At 45.6% G+C, this 27,984-nt stretch overlaps 1 protein-coding gene across 5 annotated transcripts; it reads right to left on the bottom strand.

Annotated features, from left to right (window-relative positions):
• Positions 1-5,050: 5,050 nt before the first annotated feature.
• Positions 5,051-22,693, bottom strand: LOC144116015 (uncharacterized). 5 transcript variants are annotated; one of them, XM_077650674.1, is made up of 7 exons: positions 22,330-22,693; positions 21,202-21,325; positions 20,285-20,468; positions 15,065-15,223; positions 12,247-12,401; positions 10,814-10,971; positions 5,051-5,243 (listed from the first exon to the last, which is right to left on the bottom strand). In XM_077650674.1, exons 3-6 carry the CDS (start codon positions 20,320-20,322, stop codon positions 10,943-10,945), a joined length of 381 nt encoding a protein of 126 aa, XP_077506800.1. In that variant the 5' UTR covers positions 20,323-20,468; positions 21,202-21,325; positions 22,330-22,693; the 3' UTR covers positions 5,051-5,243; positions 10,814-10,942. The 5 variants fall into 5 exon arrangements, 3 of the variants coding, with proteins under 3 accessions (XP_077506800.1, XP_077506799.1, XP_077506798.1); XM_077650673.1 differs by lacking the exon at positions 20,285-20,468 and adding an exon at positions 9,669-9,751; XR_013311677.1 differs by lacking the exon at positions 20,285-20,468 and adding an exon at positions 19,940-20,038 and having other exon boundaries at positions 10,814-12,401.
• Between the last annotated feature and the right edge of the window lie 5,291 nt (positions 22,694-27,984).

Below are 27,984 nucleotides of genomic sequence, written 5' to 3'. Positions count from 1 at the left end.
TTTCGACCCCGTTATGTTCTCTGCCGTATTTTGAAATCACAGAGTGGATTATTGGATTTCGCCCTCATGGAAATGGGTCCGCCATGGCCTGAATTCGATCGCTTGACCTCGTGCTCAGCAGACAAACTTAATTCAGGCAATGCCGCTGCCTACAAACCCAAGAACAACTGATTGTTCTGCAATCGAATTTTAATCCGGAACGTTATCATCTTAAGCGTATGTTGCTTTATAAATAAAAACATTTCTTGAGCGAAGGCCTCTAAAGTACCGCCTTCAATAGCACTATCAGTCCAGGACTCGTCCATAACGTCTAAGAGATGGTCTAGTGTGTACTGTGCAGAATAAGAAGAAAGTGAATCGCATAAGCCCAAATACATGGTTGGGTTACACGGGCTACCCACTAAAAATCTTCACCGTGAATACAGTGTTCCGCTATCTATGACTTCCGACGCTATAGTACCTTAATGCGTGGTCCTAGTTCTCGGAAATGATAAGTGGCATCACATTTACATGCGTAGTCAGCAGTTCTATCGATACTCCAAAACCTCTCGCTAATCCCCTGCAGAGATAGCTGCCGGACATCCGCAGTAATCGATAAGCGTTTTTGGTAAGCAGAAACAGGTGCCTAACATTGATGGCCGAAACAAAACTTTGCGTCTATGCCGCCTCTCACCCGTTTTTGTAAACTGGATTTGTTCAATTTGTCACTTGTGCAACCCCTGCCCATTCTCAGCGTACCCAACCTCCAAATTTTGATATCTGACACTAATGGGTATTCTGAATGCTCACCGGTACCATTAAGATCACTCATCTAGATAGCACGAGGTTGGACATCAACCTTTCGTTTAGTCTCCGGAATTAGCACTGCTGGAGACGTCACACAAGTCACCCCAAAATTCCTCACAGATCTCATCGCAGTGGCGCTTCATTCAAGAGCCTGAGGTGGATATTGATGAAAAGAGGTGTTTAGTATAGCAGGACGGTGCCTCCTGGTCGGTTTCGCGCAAACTGACCGTGCTTATAACAGAAGCCTTCATTGTTCCGCTTTCGACGCTTGCGGTACTTTCTACAATGTCCAAGCTCGTTAATGTAACATATTTTAGTAAATATTTAATGCTCAGCGATTTTGACAACTTCCCAAATTCCAACCCGCGCTGTAAGCAAGCTGTACAATGAATTATGAACAAATCCATACACGGTTGAACGCGGTAACAATGATACGGCTATGCGGTGATTTCGGCTCTCGGAAGACTTTCGGCTCCCCAGGTTGTTTTCTGGCAGATCTGCATCTTAGATGCAAGCGCCATGCCGCGGTACAATGACTGACACCGTAAACAAACGGCATTAACGTGAAAAGTTGGGATAGTTGGTACGTAATCATGGAGCGCTTGGGTCGTGTCGTCATCACCCTCTTTATCTTTTTTTGCGTTCTTTAATCATGAATGCACAAACGAGTCGCTCGTTCATCTCAATGTGATCATGGTACCAGTATGGGCGCCGAAACATCCGTGGTTTTCTTTCTGCAAATTTTGGCGAGTGTACGTTTTTTGCAAATCGCTGTGAATTTCCCTCGTCAGATGGGATTCCGTCGAACCCTAGTGATTTTTTTTTACCTTTAGAGAATTTTACTGCAAAAACCGTGAGAGATACGTCATTGCGGTCGCAATGCAGTGGCACACTATATATGTACGTGATAGAGCCCAGATAAAAGACGATGATGATGATGATGATGAGGATTGATTTTTATTCCACAAGGGCATCTGTCACGAAAGAGCGTCGTGGCAGAAAGTATTTTCTTTTACTCAAGGTGCGGTCAAAGACCCAATTCACAAGAAGTTCACCCTAAATAAGCGGAGGACGAGACCACGGCAAACCTTGTACCAAATGTATCACCGCGGGGTATCCGGCAAAACGACGATTCAAATAAAATTAACTTGTCAACTTTATAATTTTTGGTTTTAGGGCGGAAGATTATATGCCGCCCACATCGAAGACGGGCAGAGTTTATAAATATTCTGAATCTGCCCTTTGATATGAAACACCGAGAGTCAAAAATACGTTTTTGAAACCTTTGTTGGGCTGGCTTTCCCGCATTTCACATTTCTAAAATGGCGCTGCTACGAATGGTATTGTCGCGTAAATCGCATTACTTTTTTCTACATCACAAAATGCACAATACTGCGTCGGTACCTGCTGCATTATACATGCAAATGCGAACGGCGCAATTTCATCAGCCTCGGGTGGCAGCTCTACCTCTACGCAATCGCTGCATCGAAATATATTAGGGATATTCTGTTAACAGTTTTATCCCCGCTCTAGTATGATGCAACAAGGGGCTATCGCACATGGGCGTCGGAGCACCTCTTGCTTTATTAAGGCGCCCTGCGTTACCTTTTCGAATCTGTGGGAACAGCGGTGACCAGAGGTGGGCAACCTCATGAGGTTGGCCTCAACCTCAAAATACCTCAACTTCACATCGACGTCGTGAGGTGATATTGACTTAAGGTGGGCGACAGCTCGAACTTTTGTCAGTGAGATCAGAAGGTCAGACCTCAACCTCACTCGTGAGTTTGAGGTTGAGTGAGGTCTTCATTCACTGAGGTCGTAATTTTGAGGTCGAGACTTTTTGCAGTTTACGCGTCTTACTCCGACAAGTGCTGCTTCCAAAGCGGTGTTGGAGCGCACCACCGCAGTAGACATGCAATAAAGCTTAGTGTGCGGTTTCCCCAGTTTGGACAACCGTATGCCGCACTCCCCTCTTAGCTTTTATTGCTGCCCCGTAACGTCCGTTAGGCCCGAGCTTAGAGAAGGACGCACCCCTCTGGCCTTCCTGAAAGGAGTGCTGCTGTCCCGGCATGCCACTCTCTCCCTCTTCTCCCGCTGGCGTAGCAACCGTAGCTGCCTGGCGGGCGGCTCCAACTCCCGGGAGCGCGCAAAGCAAATAACTCACGTTTATCGGCAGTAGCTTTGTCTGATGCCGCAAACAAAAAAAAATTAGGGGGCACTTTGGTGATCTGAAGTGCGACGAGCGAAAAACTTGTGCGATATTGCTGCCCCTGTCGCTGTTTGTGTGCTGAAGCTACTAATCAAAGACTATACGAATGTAGATTGCAGATGAGGTGCGTCGTCTCCTGGCGCCTTGCGCATGCGTAGTGCTTTCAACACGCCCCAAATTTCCATTTACGGCACATTACACAGCGCGTCTAGTGTAAGACCGTCCCGGAACAGAGCCAACTGCTCGCGGGGAACATCGGCCAGCCGCAACGTCGTTTCGCAACGGTTCGTTCGATAAGCTTCCAGGCAGTGATTCAGGCTCTTCCTAACAAGGACACCTGCAGATTTCATGAAAAAAGCACGAAGCCAGAAAATCCTATATAACACCGTCGAAGCTTTTGATCGGTGTCTTCCCGTTTCGAATCTTACACTACTTATCTATATTACTGTTCCGTAATTCAAGCATATTGAAATACAATTTAATTTTTATATCCATCCGAATAACCTCTTTTTACTCTCCTGTTTCTTGTTCCTTCACGGAAATTCGCATATTATACCGAAACACTGCTTCACGGGGCGTTACATTCGGGCGCTCGCCCGTCTGTGTTGGCAGCGTCATCGAAGCTCACCTGCTGGAACCCAGCACTAAGCTTCTTTGGTATGGTTCCGAGCCATGCGATAAGAATCGCTTCCACTTTCGAGACACGAGTACCGAGAGCGTCGCCCAGGTGGACTCTGGAAACCAAGCAAGGGGAGCGAGGGCCCGCGGAACGCCGCCGCAGCAAGCGCCGAGCACCTGACAGCACCGAGTGCTGCTACACTGGACAGACTCTTGGAGAAGCGGAGAGGCCGCCGCAGGGATCGAGCGGCAACTAATCCCCTATGGCTGTGACTAAGCTGAGGTAACCAATGTGACCTCATTCCCGGAATACGGCAGCGAGCTGGCGGTCGTCGTCCGCTGATCTTCGCAGGCATGGCAAATGACGAAGCGACCCCTTTTGGCTACTAGACCCGACCCTGCGTTCTTGTTCGAGCGTCGACTGACATCTAAAGAACAGGTGTCGGCGGTGTGTGGATTCTTTCGGCTGGCTACGAGATCATCACCCTCCGCTGTCGACGTGGACGCAAGGGCATCCTCCTCTCTGCCTGGCTGGATACGTGACGAGGCCATGTCCCTATGTACGTTGGAGCGTGTTTGTGCGTGATAATACAAGATAGGCCACTTCCACCCTGGCGGAAACGTACTCAAACAGGGGAATCTGGGGAACAAGAACAGTGTAAAACTGGACAGCGAGTGCAGTGAAAATCGTTCTCCTCTGGTGTGCTCCTCTTCTCTGCTCCCATGTAATGCTCAGCCGTGTTCCCACCTGGGTGCTCCTATTGTGTGCTCCATTTAGAGATCATGCTGTTTTAAGGCTCCTTAAGCCTCCCTTTAAGATCCTCTCTTCGGAGAGAAGTTCGTTTTGATCTCAATGTAAATAATGTAAAAACCCACTAGTAATCTTTCCTCCCATCATCAAACTCCCCCAGTAGCACAACTGGGGCTCTGAACTGCGGGCCCTTGTGGGCCCGGCGCGTTCTGCCCATAGGGGCCCGACGTGGGATATGTGCTTGATTTGCAACTGGGCATCGGGGGGACCCTCTAGGGCTGCCAAGTGGGCTTACTGCATAGCCCCACAAGGCTCCGCGCTGGATCCCCTTGGGCAGGCCCGTGCCGCGCCTCCGTGGGCTAGCCCGTGCCGGACCTAAGTGGGCTAGCCCGTGCCGGGCCTTTGTGGGCTGGCCCGTGTCGGGCCTCCGTGGGCTAGCCCGTACTGGGCACCCGTGGGCTAGCCCGTAGTCGGCCCCTGTGGTTTAGCCATTCTGGTCCCAGTGGGCTTCTTAGGTGATAACTTGCTGGAAATCAACAAAGGTAACCCATATAAAACCAATAGCTGTATGCCTTTGGGCCCACCGACCCAATTAGACTTAAGGCCCACCTTGCCAACCCAGAGAGGCTTTCTTCACTTCATCAGTATTTTTTGTGTACATGATACTACTGAAATTACAATGCAAGTAAGAATGCTTCGTATTGATTTATTTCTTTTTGCAAGACATTTTGGGCATTCTTGCATACAAAGCCCCAATTACTGGGGTGAAGGGTCCGCCCCCTTCATCCGAACTTTCCGACCACCATCCCAGTCTCTCGCCCCCAGCACGAACGCAGCCACTCTGTTGTTGCCTTCCATGGTGGCTGTTGGGATTCTGTGCTGCATAGCAGATGTAGAAACGAACAAATAAACACACACATCAAATTGATATTGAGTATGGTGGATAAAAATCACTTTCCAAAGTATTACAGTCAAATCTTTCAGATAATGCTTCACAGCCGTATGCAATGCTACAATGTGCAATGCTTTAAATATCAGCAAATTTCGTTTGCTGTAAATATCCGTAACAATACTAAACATAAATATCCATAATAAGAATAACCGAAAGGTGCATGAGCCATTAAAGGAATATAGACACCTAAATTTATTGCGTGTTTTCTTCTGTGAAATGATGCGTTAGATAATAAAATACATGGATTACCAGGTAGTACTTGCCTACAAGCCCGCTAAATAATTTATAAACGAATTTCTTCTTTCATGCTGTTTTGGTTTCATCGACCGAACGCCGACTGTCGTCAAGTTGATGTTTTGGTCACATAATGCAACTAGAAAAACTAATACAATCGCTGATATGTAGCTTTAATTGACTACGACATTTAATCCAGCCTCTTCCAAGACCTGGAATGACAAAAAATGACCTGTCGGCAATAATATAGCCGATTTGTTATGCCTCATGTGAATTAAACACCAACTACACGTCACAGTCATCGTTCGACTGATGAAACCGAAACAGCGTCAAGAAGAAATTAAATTGCAGAAAAACTGCACATTGCGCTAGTTGGTGTTGATCCATACTGGTGGTTCAAAAGCGCAAACACACACGGACCATGTAAGAGACGAGACACACAAACCACCGCTGAACTTACTACAGGTTTTTTATTAGGAAGAAGCACGTGATATATACAAACGAAAAAACAGCGCACATGCGCAGTGTCAACAAGACTCCTAGTGCTAGTACAAAGAAAAAACTGCTTTAAAAGCACGTGAATATCTGTAGAACCACTACCCACTAAGTAGCATATTGATTTCTCGAAGCGATAATGTAACAGATGGCATACTCACGCACCCATTACTTTTTCTGATATGAAACGCCTCAGCTACTTCTCTAGTGCGCTGGTCAGAATGAGCGAACAAGACATCAGTATCGCCAAAAAATGGCGTACATTTGCACGAGAAACAATGCTTAGCTAGGTTAGTTTCTTTCCTAAAGAATTAGCGTGCTCCATGAGCCGCACGTTAACGCAGCGGCCAATTTGACCTATGTAGGTAAGGCCACAGGACTGAGGGATTTGATACGCTACGCCAGTCTTCTCTTCTACGCCATCTATTTTCATGATTTATGTTGCAAGCATTTCTTCTGCGCCCTTCATGCTTTCTTTGAACTGCCGCCCCCACTCTCTAGATTGTTAGGTGCAGGGTACAGAACCTTTTGCCCCATGCTTGCTTCCAACTCTTTTTAATCCGGTGCGATAGCGCGTGGACATATGGCATAACCCACTAGGTTTCTTCTCCCCTCTTTCGAACCCTTTTCCAGCCCCGAGGTACTTGCAGACGATTTCAGCTCATGGAGGACTGTCTGCACTTGAAACGAGAACTGAGTCCCAGAAACCAGCTTCCCTACATCTGTCTATTTGGGCTAAGAGACTGGATATCATTTTATGATAAGATTTCTTTACTACCATGCCTAAGCATCCCGTAACGATGCCACTTTTTGCAAGCTTTGAATGAAAGGACCTGTAATTCAAAAGGGAGTTTTCAATTCTAGGGGAATACTGCCAAGAGACATGGTTGGGTTCGAAAGAGAATTTTAATTAAGGAATTGCAAGAAGGAATTGCAACTGCACGTAAACCTAGAACTTTCCGAAGGGTAGAGGCGGTACTCCTCCGCCGCGCCCAGACTGGCCAGCTTCTGTCGCCAGCAAAGCTCAACCTCATCAACCCGCACTCATACCCGACCCCTCAATGCCCGGCATGCCCGGCCAGAGGCACGGCCGAACACCTTTTGTGGAGCTGCCTGCTTCTGACGTGGTGCGGGAGCGAGCACTTCAGTCCCTGGGCGGGCACCGACCTGGCACCTTGCAGGAATGGGTCGATCCACCATTACACATCGGATCATCGGACGCACTCCGGCTCTGGCGGGCTTTTCTCCTATACTTCAAGGAAGAAGAAGGGCCTGGCCGTTTCTTCGCAGAGCCGACCACAGGACCACCCCACTTCGAAGAAGAAGTGGAGACCGGCCCTCCTCCCCCTCCCCCACCTCCACCTCCATGAAGGCCCTCATTTCTGCCGCAAGGCTAGGCCTATTTTATGCAGAAATAAAGACGTATAAAAAAAAGAACCCCAGGTGGTCGAAATTTCCGGAGCCCTTCAATACGGCGTCCCTCATAGCTTGAGTCGCTTTGGGACGTTAAATCCCCCATAAACCATAAACCATCTTTCTTGAGGGACTTCATGTGTGAACCTCAGCTCCGACCAATTACGTGCAAAACTATGAACATTTGACACAAATTCGGGATTCACGGACCTAGCCAGCACCAAGTAATCATCCACATAACAAAAAATGCATATGCAATAACCGGCTAGATCAGTCTCAACTTTCATATCAACCCTGCTTAGATAAATGTTACTGAGAATGGGAGCTACCTTGGCACCTATGCGCACACCCGATTTTTGCATATAAAGACGACCATCCCTCTCAACAAACGTGTTACTCAGGTAGTAAGATAACAGTTAAAGAAAGGATCCTGTTGTGATTCAACACTCATTTTGGAACACGCATTCATCGCTCACATCTGTAATACAATGCTGAACATACTGGATTAGTTCAAAGTGTGGAAGAGAATAAAACAAATCAACCACATCTACGCTAAAACCATCACATAGTGCCCGCCTCTCATTTCGGAGGAAATCCGCTACTGCCTCAGAATTACAGTGGACGCCCAATAAACGAAACTCGGGTAAATGAAACTTACAGATAAACAAAATTAAGCACGGTTACTTGGTTGGTTTGGTATATCTGCCGCAGTAAAATTCTTCGGATAATTGGAACACCGCTAACGTGTTACCCTCGGCTAAACGGCACAGAAGTTAAAAATTCGGAATCCTCCCGAGCGTATTTGTGCTCGCATATGTCAGCGGCAGTCTCGCAACCATGAACAAATTCTTCGCAGCCAACGCTATAGCCGATACAAGCCAATCCAGTAAGTCGCTTGATAATTTGGTTTTTGTTGTTCTGCGTTAGGCCTACGTGCGATCGGTGTTGTCGATGTGTCGACGTGATGGAAAACGTTAAGAAGCTACCGCACAAAGCGCTCTCGCTTGAAAAGAAGTTACAAATTCTGCAGGAGCTTGACCGAAGTTCCCTTTTAAAAACAGAAGTCGCGAAGAAGTTCGACATCCCGAAGTCGACGCTTTCGCGGATTATGAAAAACAAAGACGTCATTCAAGGAGCTGTCAAGTCTGGGACCTTCGCTTTCAACCGGATGCGTATGAGGACGACACCGTATGAAGAACTTGAAAAGGTTCTTTTTCTCTGGTTTAAGCGTGCGCGGAGTGCGTTTTCCCATACGTGGACCCATTTTGGAGCAAAAGGCGTGGGAGATAGCCCTGCAAATGGTGGTTGAGAATTTCTGCATCAGCGACGGATGGCTAAGCAGATTTAAAAAGCGCCATGGCCTAGTCTTCAAAACCATCTCAGGTGAAAGTAATGCAGTGAATAGAGAAGTCTGCGCTGACTGGCAACGCGGACGGCTGCAGGAGATTTTAAACAGCTATGAGCCACGAGACGTATTCAACGTCGACGAGATGGGCCTCTTCTACAAGGAGCTTCCATCGAAGACTTGCCTACAGAGGTGAAGCCTGCACAGGTGGGAAGCGCAGCAAAGAGCGCATTACCGTGCTTGTGGGAGCTAATATGGCAGGCGATGAAAAGTTAAAGCTGCTGGTGGTAGGAAATTCGAGACACCCACGTTGCTTCAAGGGCATTTGAAATCTACCTGTGGCCTACACTGCGAATGGGAGAGTGTGGATGACAACAGCAATTTTCGAAAATTGGCTGCGGGAGGAGGACGCAAGGTTTACGAGACAGGGCAGGAAAGTTGTCTTCATCGTAGATAATTGCCCTGCCCATGGCCAGGTGGAAGGGCTGAAGTCCATCAACCTTGAATTCCTCCCTGCCAATGCAACTGCTGTCATCCAACCAATGGACCAAGGAGTCATCTAGAACGTCAAGGTCCACTACCGCCGCCAACTGCTTCACCGCATGTTGCTTTGTGCTGACAGTGGAAAGGATTATGTCATTGACTTGCTGTCTGCTATCCACATATTGGCCCGTGCCTGGGAACAAGTTCAGGCAACAACAGTGCAGAGGTGCTTCCACCATGCAGGCTTCGAAGCACACGATCTAATAGCCCATGAAGAGGCGGGTACTGCTGATGAAGAAGCAGACACTATATTTAATCAAATAGTGCCCTCTGCCCCTTTCTCACGACAAGACTATGAGGACATAGATGGAAATGTACGCACCTGTCGCGAGGAAAGCCTTGAAGAAATTATTGCAGAAGTGCCAGCCGAGGACCACTCTTCCTCCAGTGATGAGTGCGAGGACCCTGTGCCCAGTGCGGTGCCAAACAGCGCAGCTAGGAATGCAGTTGCACTTTTGCAACAGTACTTTGAACGTGAAGGGAGCGCAGAATTTTTGCAAAGCCTTTCAAATATGCACAGTTACATTGTTAAAAAGCAACTGAAGAATGTAAAACAGACCACAATTGATTCCTTTTTTCTTCACGCCCAGATCAGTAAGGGCTGGTGCAGTGTAAATAAATATTTCTACATGAAATATGTGTGCTTTGCTTAAATGAAACTTCTGATAAATGGAACACTTTTTGAATCCCCTTCAGGTTCCGTTTAAGAGGAGTCTACTGTACGAGAAACGGATCCTTTACGCGAAGTGACGACAAATGTTTGCGAAGATAGATAGACACAAACAACTGCCAAGAATTGTGCTCAGATACGCTTGCGCGGAAACGAACTTTAGGCTTGTGCATCTTAGCACTAAAGAAAATTTCAAGCACCGATACTGATGTCTTGTTTGCTCATTCTGACCAGCGTACTAGAGAAGTAGCTGAGGCGTTTCATATTATCAGAAAAAGTAATGGGTGCGTGAGTACGCCATCTGTTACATAATCGCTTCGAGAAATCAATATGCTACAAAGTGGGTAGCGGTTCTGCAGATACACACATGCTTTTAAAGCGGTTTTTACCTTTTACTAGCACTAGGAGTCTTGTTGACATCGCACATGCGCGCTGTTTTTCCGTGTGTATATGACGTGCTTCTTCCTAATAAAAAAATCAGTTGTAAGATCAGTGCTGATTTGTGTGTCTCGTCTCTTGGTCCGTGTGTGTTTGCACTTTTGAACCACCACTATGAAATTAAATAATAAATTATTTAGTGGTCGTACATGTACAGAATGTCTAACGCATGGCTTGAAAGAAAAAACGCACGAGCAAAAATTTGGTACCTATAGTCCTTTATATTTAAATGGCTACTCAGTAATTGATAACGGAAGTGCTGAAAACCACACCAGGCAGATTGAAAGTAGCTTTTTCCTGCAATTAGATGGTGTGTTCACAAAGTGTCGATAACTTTCAGAAGATTCACATGTACTCACCAAAAATTGCGGTGTACAGCCGTAGGTTCTTAAATGCTTCTTTTTCGCCCCGCCCCTTCAATGTATACATAAAGGCCACAGGAGTCTTCATTAGTCTTCATAATACGTTTTGAAGCCTCATCAGCTGGCTCACTTCCAATGAGTGATAACTTTTTGATCTGAAATAGATTATACAGATTATACAAAGTGAACTATGCCATGAAAACCATACATTGAACCATTCATAAAACTCCCTCTTCGAGGAACCATGTGCAAGTCAACAAAAAATTAGAAGGATGTAGAACAGGATAATACAGAGGACTCAGAGACCTATGATCACAGTGGTGTGACTCAGCTTAATGATAACAGAATTCTCTGTTGTCTTCTAAACGCCCATCTTTGCATCATCATATTAACTTCCTTTTATGCACGACTCAATGACATACGCTTCTCAAACAATAAGATAAGGGGAAAAAAGTGAAGCCCTTACTTTAAGGACACCTTGAACCATGGCAAAATTGGTCTGGAGTTAAATGAGTGATGTAAGAACATAACCGTCAGCTGCCACTATGAACAGCAAGGCTAATGCTTGTGCTAATTTCTTGTAGCAGGCTAGATATTATATACAGCAAACCCTCTTTCAAACACACTTGTACAAAATGAAGTTTCAGGTCTACAAATCCAAATGCAACAAGAGGCAATTTCGAAGTCCCAACTTAATCTGAAGTGGACTCACCATATGTAGAGGGCTCAAATTAACCTACAGCTGAACAAAACACTATGCATCAAAATTATATTAAAAGGAATCAATACTTTGCCAGTAGTTCATAGGCACAATTGAAAGAAATGCCATATACCCAGTCGAAAAAAAAACACTGGCCCGTTTCTCGTGTTTACACCAAACTGGCTTTTTTAGACACGGGTTCTGGTGTGACCGTGTCTGGTGTTCCGACCAGACCAGGGTTTTAAGACACGGATCCTGATGTGGCATAGTGTGGTGTGCTTTAGTGTGTTCTGGTCTGGTTTTCTGTGCTGTGACCCGGTTGTCTTATACCGGCTCTGGTGTGGTTTCGTTTGGCGTTTCCTGGTGTGGTCGATGTACCATTCGATTTGGTGTGGTTGGTATACTGTAGAATGTCTTGATTGAGATGCTGTGAGTTTGGAGATACTATCGTGCGAAAAATTAGGAGATCCCAGCGAATGCATGCCAAATGGTGGAAAACAGCAAGCACTCCTGATGTCGAGTCAGGTGCATTAACATCCATCAATCTCGCTGCGCCGGCCTTGATGGCACGAGCATTTTATCAGATGGCACCTGCACGCAGTTAGGCATAGTATGGAACACACTCGCGTCATAATTTTTCACATGATTGTACACTGGAGCATGCACATAACCACATCATTTCTGTTCTTCCCGAAGAGCAAGCACCTATCGTAAAGAAAAAATCCTCAACTTTGCACAAAAGCGTCCTTAGCTTCATTGGTAGAAAAATTGGCAGCATAGTCAAGATGGAGGCCCCTAGCATCATAGCGTGCATCTTTTCTGGCAAAGTCGAATAGGTTGTATTTCCCTGATAGCAGCTTGACTCCAGCTGTGTAGCCACAATGCCTGAAGGACAACAGAACAAAATCACGAATTTCTGTGAAATACACTATAATAACCACGGTGCAAAGACAACCAGCAAATACTGCTATTAAATTTAGCTCAGTGGTGCAAACATACAGTACACAATCAATACGACTCGCAATGCCTCTGCAGTAAATCAACTGACTTCTGCTTTATAGTAAATCAATGCTACTCACATAAAGCAGCCCACTTGCATTATTTTGCTTGAAATCAGTGTCTGGATGAGGAAGTATTTCACACTTTCATTCACACAGTACAACGATGAACATGGACAAGAGGGAAGACACCGAAAAACACTTTGAGGTGCCTCCTCCCTTGCCCCTGTTCATCATCATGCTGTGTGAATGAAAATGTGAATTATTGCGTTGTGTTTTTCTTTTAGCTAACTGCACACATTTACAATACAGTTGGGTACGCCTGCATCATAATCTCAATTCCTATCATATTTTGGCATTGCAGCTGATATTGAGCATGACAGTCCTTCTAACACAGGCTTTCTGAGACAATCAACAGCACTCTAGCATCTTCGGTAATTTGATTCATTACCAGGCTCAGAGATACTAATACTTGGTAGCCCAGAGAAATAAATTGATATGGAAATTCTAATGCTGCAGAAAACAAAAATAAGAGAAATTTAGGAAGTACAGAAATGATTACAAGATGCCCATAAAGATGGGCACAAAAATAAGATAAGATGTAGTTCGACTAAAAAAAATAGCTGATGCGAGTATATTTCAGGGTGACAAAATCCTTGTATTGAGACTTTTTATGCACACAGGGTGCAGAACTGTAAAGCACTGCATGGCTGGCTGCATCTATTTAGAAGACCATTCCTCTCCATTTCTTCCAAAAAAGTGGCAGCAAAGCATAAAAAGCCGACTGCTGAAATTTATTTTCAGCTGAATGCCACATACAAAATGAGAAGGGTGGATTGTTAATGATCAGAAAGGAAACCTTAAACAAGATGCGATGAACTCTGGCACTGGTAAAACCCCAACAGATGTGCAAAAAAAGCTGCCAGATTATTTTTCCTGCTGAATGTATTAAAACCAAAGCTGCCTGAGCGCACATGAGTTTTGTTTAGGTATAGCTTGCTATACACATCCTGAGCCTCTGGTGCAGTTGACTGCAGAGTACCTGCAGACACTTGCACACATACAAAACCCACACTAGATTCTGCGTACTGTGCATTGCCCACTATAGTGTCTAGCACGCCCTGTCTTCCAGTGAGATGCACTTCTTTTGGTGCATCCAAGCGTTAGGGTTCCATTTATAAAAAATGTCCGAGTTGATTATGAGTTAAGTGAATAAGCTTAACAAGTTTACTGGTTCTAAGCAGGCAGATCACTTGCAAGATCCGCTTCTCACAGCTAGGCAGAAAACAATAATGGCTTCAGGACACTGTAGTGCAGGGCTCCAAATTAGTTTAGACCAAGTGGGGTTCGTTAAGCTTCGCTGACATTGTATGGCAGACCGGCGCCTTTTCCAAAGTAGCAATGTTTACTGCCACAATATACGTAACTCACTAGTCGCATGTTTCCTCCCAACATGTATGCAACAAAGTATTGCCACCGCTTCGAGCCATCTCTACAGGCCCCGCTGGGTCGTCCCTGCTAAGTGTGAAAAAAGTGGCTAAGATACGCGTTGTCATATTCAATGCTACAAACTATTTTTACAAAGCATCCAGCAAAGCTAGCGAAAGAGTGCTCAAGCACACCTATGCTTCAGTAAAAAGTAGCCAAAATATTTTTACATGTAAACTGAAGTAGCCGAAGTTAGAACGTGACTTGTAAAACTGTATGCATAAGAGAGAGAGCAGAGAAGGTAAGGGCAAACAGGGGCTCATTATGGGCTACATGATGGACTCTAACAGTCACTTCCATCATGGCATCTGACAGTTAAACAATAGGCAAGCTAGCATTCAATTCAAGCTTATTTTCATGCAAAATGCTTTCAGTGATGGCTACAAGTTATAACATACAAATTTTCGATGTTAAGTAGAGGCAACCAGAGGATTCATGGACGATGGCAAATGTGGCGGCACCTACGAATGCCTATACTGAATCAGCATCACTTAGGCCTCAGTCCTTAAAATCCAAGCTTCAGGGCAAATGACTGCTAAGTACCGTCCATCTTCTGTTTCCATGGCATGAGAAGTACATATTCACTAAAAGTTGTTCATTATGAGTAATTTCACTGATTATGCACTGCCGCACTGAACATAGAGCCTAGGCTTTTAAGCTGCTTTTATCCTAAGACGAGCTAACTGCACCCATCAATTAACCTCCTGAAAATAAACTTTCACATGAAGACATCTACAATTATTTGATCACGTCTTGTATGTCTGGCATTATCCTTTGTTTGGCGCTTTCATATTATAAACCACTAACAAACCTGAGTAGTAATTCTCACATACACTGATGGAGTGAGTATATGCCCCTGAGATAAATCCAGCTACAGCTAGATATTACCTCTCAGTGCATCTATTTTTCACACTCCAGCGCACAAAAATACACGAACGAAAAGGATAGACACCACGCACACAGGAAATATTTTTTGTGCGCTGGAATGATGTCTCATAATTCTTCCCAGAACTGACTATCCCAGCCCTCTATGCTTAGCCTTGTGGAGAACCTTTTCCTTACCTTCCGCTGTCACCTCCTGAGCACTTGCCACTGGAATTGCATAGTACAACTGCTTCTGTTGACCAGATGGGAATGGTAGTTCTCTTGTGAAATACTGCATCCTTTGAGATTCCCTTCACGGTGTCATACATTGCCTTCTCTATCTTGAATTCGATACACCTAAAGGAAAAAGAACACGCATATAAAAATTCATAGCCATATTTGCAGCCAGGAATATGATAATAATTGTATTTGTACGCTTCACAGCAACAACAGCAGTATGCTTTAACGCCTGTTGAAACCAGAAAGTAGAAATCATTTCGTTTATTACCAACACAAGACTTGCACCTTGACGTTGATGGTGTCATGCAATAGTGGTGAGTTCTGAAAGGAGTGTGAAGTACAAAAGGCAACTGCTTGCTTCGAATTTTAGAACATGCAACTTTAACTGCACAATTATTGAAAAGAAATTGACTTCATCCTTGAACATCGCAGATTAGTATGTGTGGTAGCAAATACTGAAAATAAAAATAGTAGGAGCACTGCCAGTGTTTAAATCAACACGCAGTGACTGGTTTGGTTTATATGGGTTTAACGTCCCAAAGCGACTCAGGCTATGAGAGACACCGCAATGAAGGGCTCCAGAAGTTTCGACCACCTGGGGTTCTTTAGAGTGCTCTGACACCGCACAGTACACGGGCCTCAAGAATTTCGCTTTCATCGAAATTTGACCGCCGCGGCCGGGACTGAATTCGCGTCTTTCGGGTCAGCAGCCGAGGGCCATAACCACTCAGCCACCGCGGCGGCTTCGCACTGACTGCTAAGAGCAATTTTCTAATTCCAGTTCTTGCCCATGCCCTTGTCAAGCAAGGCACTAATGCCGGTTGACCTGCAGTAAATCTAATGTATCCTCAACATGCTGCCTAGTTAGCAAAGTTCTTGTAGTCAAAATTGAACGAAACATTACTTATTTTTTCAGCTATAAGCGCATGAACTATTGATATAGTCCAAGGCAAACAACTTAGTGCCTTTGAATAGTGTTCAACGAGGGGCCCACACGCAGAGACACATGACTTGCCATTGTTTCCTTATACAAAGTAATAAAGGAGTGCATGGCCTGTGGTGTTCATGCTAAAAAATACAAAATATAAATAGAAACAAAACCGAAGTGCAAAGGAAAATTAGAGACAAGTTCTGTCATTACACCTTATGTGACACTAGAGAGTACATATTCATAAAGTAGTAGTCAAATGGTCATTTTGAAATTTTGCACACTCATCAAATTGTCATGAGCACAGTCAGTATGCCTTTTCTTCACACAAAAGGTTTCCAGCGGATCCAGTGCACTTCAGTTTCTTTTTAGTACAGTGCCTTTAAAAGACAGAAATTGATTAAGGGCCACAAAATGGTAATAACTGTGTATCACCATTTTCATATCTATGCTTCATTACTTTTTAAAACAACCTCCAATATGACCCACATGATTTGCTGCAGGAGCAGGATTCCAGTGTGCACCACTCACATTCAATGAAGGACCTGGCTGCCTTTTCCAAGTGTTATACTAATTTTTACAATGAAAGTGCCGTTGAGCGAGTTTGACAGCAAGCAAAAACATGATTTGAACCCAATAGCATAAGGAAATTTTAAAGTGGTCCGTAACATTATGCTTGTAACAAGACAACTTCAGGAGTCAATACTCATCAAAGTTGTCATCAGATCTCAGCTTTGGTGTTCTCATAAAGGGAGGGTGGGGTGCTTAGTTATAATGACCAATTGTCACGGCTGGTACATTGTGCTACATACTTCAATGATGAAGGATGTGACAAACTATCCTCCAAAATCTGACATCTGGCATAAAGGCTGAAAAGCAAAAGAAAATGAAGGACCACTAAGATCTGAAATTATTTCCTACTTGAACAGTTATGCCCATCATAAAGAAAGCTGACAAACGGCACGAAGTTATACTGGTATTTTGGCCTCAGATGCTCGCTCATTTGAGCCTCAGTATCCTAACTAAAGCAATAAAAAAGACATGACTGTTGAAGGCATCATAAGCTCCTGTAAAGCTCATCAGCAGTGAGAAAAACAAATTCTAACCTTCATAATAATATAAAAGTCAACCAATGAGGCCACAGTGTCAGTCACCAACTAAGAGACCATGTACAAGCTATACACTGTAAATGCACAAACTACATGAGAGCAAAGCATGCCCTGCACTTGTGAAAAAAATTTGTGTCAATGTAAGATTCTTGGCAACAGTAGGCATCACCATTAATGGCATGTGCTAAAAAGGAAGAGGGCACCTTAATGATGTACAATTTAGAATTCAGCCTTTCAGTAAACTATATTTTGTCTAGTACCATGAGCACCGTCAGAGGAGAAGGCAAAAATGAAAGGGAAGCTGCCAGCTGTCATGAGGCCTGCCACAAAAAAAAACCACTGAACAGAAGTGGTGCACAAATAAAAAAGAAGCGATGGACTATGTGATTACAGAACACAAAATAAAACAGGGAAACAGGTCCCAACCAATGAATGAAAAGAGGACAACAAAAAGAAGGTAAGCACTACTGAACACTGCTACCTCTGCAAATTGAGAACAGTGAAATAGACAACACCTAAAAAATAAGTTTCAAGGACTATAAAAACGTAACTTTGGTCACATATTTTTTTAAACGCTGCATTAGACATTAGAATGCATGAATCTCCAAATGGTATTTGCCTATCATTAAATAATTTATAATTCCATTTCCTTCTCTGATGTTGTTTAGGCTTGATCAGCCGAATGATGGCTGTGATGCCTAGTTGGCCTTTAGGTCTGCTGAGGCATAGAAAAGGATACAATATAAATGTTGATATGCAGATTAATTCACTACAACACCTAAAACAGCCTGCTTCAAAAGCTGGAATGACAACAAATGCCATAGCAGCAGTTATATTACCAGTTTTCTTGCTTTTGCCATGACCTGAAAACCAACTACACGTCGCAGCCATCGTTTGGTTGATAATACTGAAACAACAAGGAGAAACACAATTATAAATTATTTACCAGTCATAGAGCAAATATCGCGGGGTGGTCCATGTACAGGTGCGGACAGAAGTAAACAGAGCGTGCCGCACAAGAACTGCGTGTCCGCGCCGCCTAGCCAAACCAGACGAAAGCTGTAAATCGTCACGCGCATGTGCAGGCCCGCTTCCGGCGCGACCCTCTCAATGCTCCACTTGCCTCGCATTCATCCGGCGTCTGTGTCGTGCTGATGATGATCATGATCGGATGGTCGTGCTCTGTGTAGCTAGCGAACATTTCGGAAAACAAAGACCGCTGTCTTGATAAGGGAAATTGCGCGGTGATGGCTCTACCATTAAGCCGCTTCGTTTGAGACAGCTGGAGGCTTGTTTGCGCTGCAAACAACCCGCGTGTTTCGAAATTTTGCTGCCGCTGGGACTCTGCTGCGTCTCACTCGCAAGCAAACGCGCTCGAAACACTCGGCATACTGCCGCAGTTTTGTGTTAATTTTCTACAGTTATCACTGATGATTCGCCTTGTCCCTACCAGGCGCTGACGCAGCCCTAGTGCATGCACCCTGCCTGTCTCCCCCGAAACAAACTGCCCCTATACTGGATTTTGCTCTTATCTCCACTGAGACAGTTCACTGCGTGTCGCGCTGTCATGTGCGGAGCAGAGCTCATGGTAATCACTTCGCATGCACCTTTGGATCTTAGGATGACTACAAGCACCCGCTGTCTCACCCACATGAATGCCGTGGCAGCAGTGCGTCACTGTTGCGTGCCCCGCGTGCGGAATTCGGCATATAAGTATCCGTTATCGCCCACTAATCAGAGTATGAGCCACGACAGAACCCGGCAAGTGATCCAAACTCTTCTGTGCGAGCTGTATTACTTCACTGCTACCAGTTACATATAGACATTTTTCTGTTTGAGAATATAGGTGTGGAAACCCAACAGCTGCATCCAGCATATTTGGAAGCAGTCACTATCCTTGAGACGCTGGATCGCGCTGCAAAAAGCGCCAAGAGCGGCGGTTTCATCTCATTTTAAGCTGACCTCCCAGGCGAGGTTCCAATGCAGGAGCACTGTGGTGCAGTACAGACACACAGGGCGCATGCTTTGCCGCTCCGTCGGTTCCTCGTAGGAGCAAGCCGAAAATGAACGGTAACTGTATTTAAGATCCCGAAACTGCGGTGGTGGATCGAGTGCTTTTGAGTTTATTTGGTCTATAGCGATATAGAAATGAATCCCAGAGGCAACTAAAGTTCAAAGGACGCGCGCTATTTGCGTTGGAAATGCGCCACAACTGTCACAGATGAAACGACATAATGATAGCGTCGCCCCCGCGGGATATGTGGCATCAAGGCAGCGGTCTGTGCGCTCCGAAATGCCCGCTCGCTACTAAGGGCGCAACCATCCCACCATAATCATCATCAGCGTGACCCTGACTACGGCCGAATGCGAGGCGAGCGGAGCAATGAGAGGGTTGCGCTGGCAGGGGGCCTGCATATGCGTGTCGCGATTTTGAGCTTACGTATGGTCTTGCTAGGCGGCGCTGAAAAGCAGTTCTTTCTTGTGCGGCACGCTTCGTTTACTTCTGTCCGTGCCTGCACATTAATGTCTAAGGCATTTGAAAAAAGACGCAAGCAAACATCTGCTGTCCATAGTATATGCAGTTTCTTTCAAGCTTTGTTCAACTTTGATATCAGGTAGCATGCCGAAAGGCTGAGTCAAACAGGTCACTACAAGCTCCTAATTTCCTGTAAGTGTAATAGAGCAAGTATATTCACTGAACTTGCACAGTGTCATCGCCAAGCAAGTGAAATGGCAAAAATAAATCAAAACTGACCAAGATAATCACAGAGGTAACAATTTATGGTGAACATTCACCTTTTTTCATTTAGCACTATTAGCTTTCTTGTTCACAGGCTATAATTCAACAGACCTTGAAGTAGTTTGCAGTAGACGGTGCGTATTTTCCACTCAGATCTAGAGGAAGTAAAAATATTGCAACAACAGTGAAAAGTTCATTTAACAGTACCTCTTGCTGGACTAGTTGGTGTAACATTGTGTAACAAAAGTAAAAACAGCGCTAATTTTTACATAAACAACACAGAAAGAGCGCCTCTTTCTGTGTGGTTTGTGTAAAAATTAGCGCTATTTTTACTTTCGTTATACTGTGAGAGGCCACAGAAGAGAAGTTGTGAAGCTTCAAGTCCAATTAATGTTTCTCACCTTTGAGGTGCATTCATAGCTGCACTATATAACACCATTCATAATCTTTTCATCAAGTGAAATAAGACGTATTTGCTGGACCAGTCTCTGAGGAGGGCCATGTGACACCGGCATTACCGCAGAAGCTTGACATGGTTATCCTTCTACTATGATTGTCTATGAGGAGTGCGATGGGAGATGGGTACTAGAGGAAAAAAGAATAAAAGCATTGTTCTAATTGCTGTAATTTCACCTTAGAATGCTGCCCTGTAGCCCATTACTTCATATTGGCATTTTTTAAAGACTGGCTGCATTGAAGGGGGTCTCTAGTGACTCGAGAACGGGTGGGGGGGGGAACTAGAGAGGGAGAGAGAGAAAGCGGCTGAGCTGAGGCTATGCCATTGTGCTCGTTGTTGCTGTGTAGCCTTGGAGCTGAGCGGCCAGCTCTGGACTCAATCGTGGTATGAGGATGCGGGTTTCCCTTTTTCTTCCAACCTGTGTGTTGTGCTGTCAACGTTGCATTTTTTGCGTCTTGGCTATAAGAAAACGTGTTAATGATTCTTGCTAAAAATCACCACGAAATTTTAGAAATGACAGGAGAAATTTTCCAACCACCACTAACAAGAAAAAGAAAATTGGTTGCTTGCTTCGGATTCATACGCTCCTTACATTCTAGTACGGGGAGTTTCAGATTCTTTGCTAGTTTTGTAAGGGTTCCGAGGCCAGTCGAGACCCCCCTGTATATAAGCACTGCTTCTTTTTGAGCATGAAACTGGTACTATCTGATGATGACCTATTGAGAAGAGACACACACGTTATTTTGAATAGGGGAATGCCAATACATGCCATCAACGTTCTGGTCCAAAGCAGACATTGCAACACACTGATCTCAGTGCAGAGGTGAAAAAGAAACAGATCTGAGAAAACTCGACACATACTTGTGCTCTGCAATGTATGCTGAACAGGCACAGACAAGAACAGCCCCAAATCTGGACAGTGGAGACATCTTCTCCGATGAAGCTCTTTTCAGACCTCTTCACTACTGAAGAGAGCGCACTTCACCTGCATAACATAATTTCGAGCTGTGTAGTTTGCACCCACAATGCCTGGCACTTCCTGATAATTATTTGTACTGGCATTTCACACAACCACAAGAAATTGTTTAAACAGCCAAACTTCTAATACATAACGCCACTTGCTCACACTAGTTTTTATGATCAGCTCTGTACTACTTAGGTTATTCAAAACAACTTAATTTGAAAGGGTTACAAAGCGCTCTTTTTCAAGGGCTACTTCGTCGTCATCATTTAGCAATGACTTTTATTCACGGCCGCCAGCAACTAAAAGAACTTTACAGCTGCAGGCAACGGTACCAATGTTGCAAAAGTGATCGAGCAGGCGGTATCGCAGTGACGCGTCGCTTCAATTCACTCAGTCGCTAGCATGCCTTGACGCATCACACCCCTCCCACTCTGAGCTTGACAGCTGGTGTATTCGGCTCGTAGAGGTGTGTTCTAACCTTAAGACGCCACATCAGATTACTATAAAGACGCACATACGCGTAGCGAATAACAGAACGCTAAACAGACCGAGCGGCGCACGCTATGGGCAGTCCGCAACGGGCCGATATTGGCGTCAAAAACACGCGTGCAGGCAGTGCACGATCACGTCCCACGTCGAATAATGAACAGGAAGTGGGGCAACCACCTTAACGATAGCCCAAAACATAGTCACGCGCCTTGCTGGGCGGTATACAATTGCCACATTTACATTTAGGACTCCTACGCGTGCCTGCCACTCAGCAAACACATCTATGCATACACCTCGGCGCTCGCGTCGCAACGCATACACTGTGAACACTGACGGACCAGCAGTTTGATGATTCGATGTGGAATGCACTTTGCTGCCGCGGAAACAACCAGTTACTCACGCGCAATGCCGAAGGGAAACGAACAGGGCAGAGCTGACAGAGCCTCGTCCCTTCCGCTTCTTCTCGCCTTTGCGCTCGCTCGTTTATTTTGCGGTCGCAAATCGCACGCACTCTTGCGCTACACTATGGGTCTCACCTGGAAACGAAGACTCTACGCATTCCAGTAACCGCTTTCTTCTCTTGCTTTGCGGCTGCTATGGTTGAAGTCGAACGTGTTGTGGAAACGAAGACTCGACGCATTCCAGTAACCGCTTTCTTCTCTTGCTTCGCGGTTGCTACGGTTGAAGCCGAACGTGTTGTCAATATGAAACGGCTCCATGCTTCTCGCCGTGGTCACTTCACAAAGTACGCGAACGGCTGCATTGCTGACACGCGGCGCAAGCTATGATAAGCAAAAAATCCAAACGGAAGTTTGAAGGAACGATTTTGAAATCAGACACAAACAGCACACGAACAGCAGCAGCACGGAGCACGGCACGGCGCGGCGTAAGGCCTAGCCGGATATCACTCCGGTATGCACCGAGGGAGAGGAGGAGAGGAGGGTGTGCTGCGTCCTGCCACGTGACCTGGCAGCAGCGCGCTGGATTTGAACGGCGTTGGGAAGCACGCTAGGCACTGGCGCGTGGCTATTAGCGTGGCTATTAGCGTCATGGTAAATATATACTGCAAACTGTTACAAAATTGCAGTTCGACTAAGGCGCTCCGCGCCTCCGTGCATCATTGCCGCGCAGTTTTCATGTCAAAAGCAGGCGAAAATGTTTCAGCTCCTTGCAGAACAACTTTACAAATTGTTTTCTTAGCTTTTCTCTTTTCTTTCTGGTCTTTTACCGACCGGATTAACGAGCTTTCACTACATATTTTTTAGCACAGCACTAAGTTTCTCGTAAACCACCTTTCGCTTTATGCTACAAAGATATGATCTGCAGAACAAGTCTGCTTTACTCAACTTCAAAAAAAAAGTTAATAGTTAATCTCAAAGGTGCTATTGTAGATTTCAACAAAATGTGTATTACTGCAAAATCTCATTAAATCGAACTTCAAGGGACCATAAAAAGTTCAAATTATCAAATGACCACCAACAAAACTGACAAGAACCATTTGTACCAGAGTATAGGTCGGAAGAGGGCACCGCCTCAGTTATTGCTGGCAGCCGGAATTCGTCTACCTATATGCTTTGCCATTTTGAAGCGCATATAACTTAAATTACATGCTTAGTTGCATGTTATATGCAAAATAAATTTAGCTTGAACGCGGGAATGCATGCTATTTGCCCATATTCGTCTGGCTTCATCTAAGTGCTGAGTGGCAGCCCATATACTGAGCATATATATATATATATATATATATATATATATATATATATATATATATATATATATATATATATATATATATATATATATATATATATGCCCGCAATTCACCCATGCGCCCATGTTCCATCGCTGTGGTACCTATGCAGCCCTTTTACATGTAATGTAGGATATGCAGCCAGGCTAATGTAAGTGGAACTACATGTCCATAGGTGTCGCCGGGCAACGATCGGTAACATTACGTGTGATGTTTCTGCACTGCAAACTCCAGAATAATCGACGCAGGACTTACGAAGGCTACAGGCTGATATATACTCCTGTTTCCACACACAGTGTCGTCAGAGTGATGCACGGCAAGCCCGCATCGCGGTTGCCCGCAATTCACCGTCGTATAGCCCAGGTTCACGCACACACATTTTGCCACTGCATAGTCCACACATAGGCCTTTTCTACCAGATATGTAGGCGGGGAAGGTGTGGGAATGGCTGATATATGCCCAAGCGCCGCCCACGTATTTTCTACGCAGTGCCTTTGTAGGCTGTATTCGGGAATATTGTATGTTTGCCCACACGCAGCTAGCCTCCTTGGATCCTTGAGGGTGCTGCAGGGGCCGCCTCTATTGGGTTTGCCCGCACTTCACCATAATGTAACCCCATATTTTTTGCACACGAACTGCATGCAGCCCATGCTTAGCCCTTTCATACGCTGGTTAGGATAAAGGCGGGGAAGATGCGGAAATGACAAACGTGCCCACGCCTAGCCCATGCGGGACCAACGTATGCGTTGCTCAGACAGCCCAAACTGCATGCCTACAACGCTTCGCCGCTCTGCAGCCCAAAGTTTAGCCCCTGTATTTTCTACACAGGACCAATGTAGGCGGAAGGCGGGAATACTATCTCTCTGCCCACACAAAACCACCGTGGCTCCCTCAATGCGCGGCACAGGCAGCCCCAAGAGGGGCTGCCCACACTTCGCCATGATAGAGCCCGCACTGTTGCCCGCATGTTTCTGTGGTGGGACCCAGGTGGGCTGGCCGCTCTTTTTAAGCCCATGCGTAGCTGACGAGGGGTCCACTCAGGCATAAAATGGGCTGCCCAAAACTTTTTTGCCAGCACTGAGCCCCCGAGAGACCCATGTAGGTTTATATCGGGCAGCCACCAGCTTTCACTGCCCATGTCGGGCCCGCATGGGCCCGCCACCTTGTGCTACTGGGGTCCTTTAACTCATACGCAGTCCTCTCCTGGTGGTGGTGGCGGCGTTCGGAGCAAGCGTCGTTCTTGACCCGTGGTCCCGTCGGGAGCGACTCCGAGCCCCCATCCAACAGGGCCGAACGTGCCAGCATAGCGCTGTTATCATCATCATCATAAGCCTGACTATGCCCACTGAAGGGCAAAGGCCTCTCCCATGTCTCTACAATTAACCCTGTCCTTTGCCAGCTGCGGCAAGCCTATGTCTGCAAATTTCCTAATCTCATCCGCCCGCCTAACCTTCTGCTGCCCCCTGCTACGCTTGCCTTCTCTTGGAATCCACTCCGTAAGCATTAAGGACCAGCCGTCATCTTGCCTTCGCAATATATATCCTGCCCAAGTCCATTTCTTCCTCTTTATTTCGACTAGGCTGCCATTAACACGCGTTTGTTCCCCCACCCACTCTGCCCTCTTCCGGTCTCTTAACGTTACACCTATCATTTTCCTTTCCATGGCTCGCTGTGGTGTTCATAAGTTACGCTGAACCATTTTCGTTAGCCTCCACGTTTCTGCCCCATAGGTGAGTACTGGTATGATACAGCTGTTGTACACTTTTCTCGTGAGGGATATTGGTAAGCTTCCATTCAGAATCTGAGAGAAGCGGTCAAATGCGCTCTATTCCATTCTTATTCTTCTAGTTCTGTCTCGTAATCCGAATCTGCGATCACTACCTGCCCTAAGTCGACTTATTCCCTTACCTCTTCTAACGCCTCTGTAGCAATTGAAAACTAGTGTTCCCTTGCAGACTCTTGAACATTACTTTGGTTTTCTGCATATTATTTTTTCCCACGTACTGCTGTCTGTCTAACTCATTGATCATGATTTGCAGATCGTTTCCGGAGTGACTCAGCAAGGCAATGTCATCAGCGAATCGCAAGTAATTTAGGCATACTCCATTAACTCTTATCTTTAACTGTTCCCAATTCAGGCCTCGGAATACCTTCTGTAAACATGCGGTGAATAGCATTGGCGATATCGTGTCTCCTTCCTGACGCCCTTCCTTACTTTATGGAGGACTATGGTAGCTATACAGTTCCTATGTATATATCTTCCAGTATTTTGGCATAAGGCTCATCTACACCCCTATTCCATACTGCCTCTATGACTGCCGAGGATTCCACTGAGTCGAATGCTTTTTCATAATCGATGAAGAAGTTGGTTATGTTCTGCGCATTTTTCTATTATCTGATTGATAGTGTGAACCTGATCTATTGTGGAATATCCTTTACGAATGCCTGCGTCATCATTTGGTTGATTAATGTTTAAGGTTGGCCTGACTCTCTTAGCGACTACCTTAGTAAATATTTTGAGGCAAGGGTAGGTAGGTAGCAGTGTTATAGCAGTAAAAATGCAAAAATGCATGTTGTTGCGGTAGCTGATTTTGTTTTCTCTTTTTTATATAAAGATATGTGAACAGAATTGATTTCGTGCTCTCGCTGGGCTGCTGAGTCGCTGTTTCATACCTATTAATATGACGCTTAGTGAAGCTAGCTGTTCGCTTCTGCTTTAGTGTGCGATTTTTGTTTGTCAGTTTTATTCATTCGCTTTGTTTTTTTTTCTTTTCTCGTATGAATCAGTTAGGTTGGCGGCCTGCCTTACAGACGACCAGGCATATATTTGTTAAATATTTTGCAAAGACCCATATCATAGACCCGCCATATTTCATACATGAAAAAGAGACTGACAGCAATTTCTCACGTTCTCGCCTTTTTTGGAAAGTTGAGGGGAGCATCAGTGCGGTCGACAATACAGTTTTACAACGCCTTATTCATGGGATTTCATTGCTAGAGCCTGCATTCAATTGGAAACATTCGAAAAACAAACATACGAAGTCTGCAAAGCGTTCAAGCTCAAGCTCTCCGGACTTGCCTAGGATTGCCGAAATGTGCCTCTACGGCCGCATCTGTACTCATCGCCTGGGAGCATCCAACCCCTACCTGCGTAGCAGTTCACGCACTGAGAACACATTTTCGACGCGTATCCCGAGTTCTCTCTCACCATATTGCCAGTCTTCCTATTACCAGGCCGCGCACATCGTTTACAAACACCATTGATGCACATCGCGCCATTCTGCCGTCCCTGTTTACATCCGCCTCTAGACCGTCCTCGCCACTTTGGAGCCTGCACAATCCCCGTTTGCTTCTTTCAATACCTGTCATCAGGAAGAAGATTGATTTATCGCCGATAGAACTAAAACAAGTCTTCATCATCATCATCATCAGCCTTACACCCACTTCAAGGCAAAGGCATCTCCCATGTCTCTCCAATTAACCCTGTGTTTTGCCAGCTATGCCCAACCTATGCCTGCAAACTTCCTAATCTCATCCGCCAACCTAACCTTCAGCCGCCCCCTACTGCGCTTATTTTCACTTGGAGTCCACTCCGTTACCCTTAAGGGCCAGGGGTTATCTTGCCTCCGCATTACATGCCCTGCCCAAGCCCATTTCTTCCTCTTGAATATTTCCATGAGCACCATGGAAACCATGTGCGCGTCGACATCGACGGATGAGTGAACCCGATCAGTTCTTCGGGCTCCATGGTCATCCCCTCTAGGACTACCGAAATTGAAGTTAGGATAGCTCACCAGGCTTATTCTGTGGGTACAAAACTCGTCGCTCTTCGTGTCGCCACTGAACACATCAATCAGCAGCGCCCTGAGCAGTGGTCTATTTTCACGGATTGCAAAGCTGCCCTCCAAGCCTTATAAGTTTGCGCTTCGCCGTTGAGCCCAAGAACAACTGGTCGCGGAAATCCGACAACTACACCACTGTGCCATAAATAAATTGCACGACATAATATACTAATGGCTACTGGGACACACCGGCATAGCAGGCAATCACCGCGCGGATGTGGTCGCGCGAACTGCTCACCACAACGGTGATTTTGTGTCGATCCCCATTTCGAGATCAGACGCAGCGGGCAGGCTTCGCGCACCTGCGTGGGACATCACGCTTGCCGCGTGGAATTCCGGGGAATTTCCCAATTCACGTTTAAAATCCTTGGACTCAGAAATGAAGCTCCGGCTTCCGTTCGGCCTTTTATGACGTGAAGAAACTATGCTGTGTCGCCTGTGGCTTGGTGTAGCTTTCACCAACCATTACTCTGTAATAAGAAACGCCTTACAAAGCACTGCGTCGCGAAAAACTAGCGGTACAGTCCAGGCACAGACCTAAGGCAGAGTTCAGTTAAGAGTACGCACGAGGGACGGAGCGTTCGGCGCTCGAGCTTCGG

This window comes from Amblyomma americanum, chromosome 1, assembly GCF_052857255.1.
Source record: "Amblyomma americanum isolate KBUSLIRL-KWMA chromosome 1, ASM5285725v1, whole genome shotgun sequence".
Lineage (NCBI taxonomy): Eukaryota > Metazoa > Arthropoda > Arachnida > Ixodida > Ixodidae > Amblyomma > Amblyomma americanum.
The sequence above is the reverse complement of the archived record's forward strand: the minus strand, read 5'-3'. Positions and strand labels throughout refer to the sequence as shown.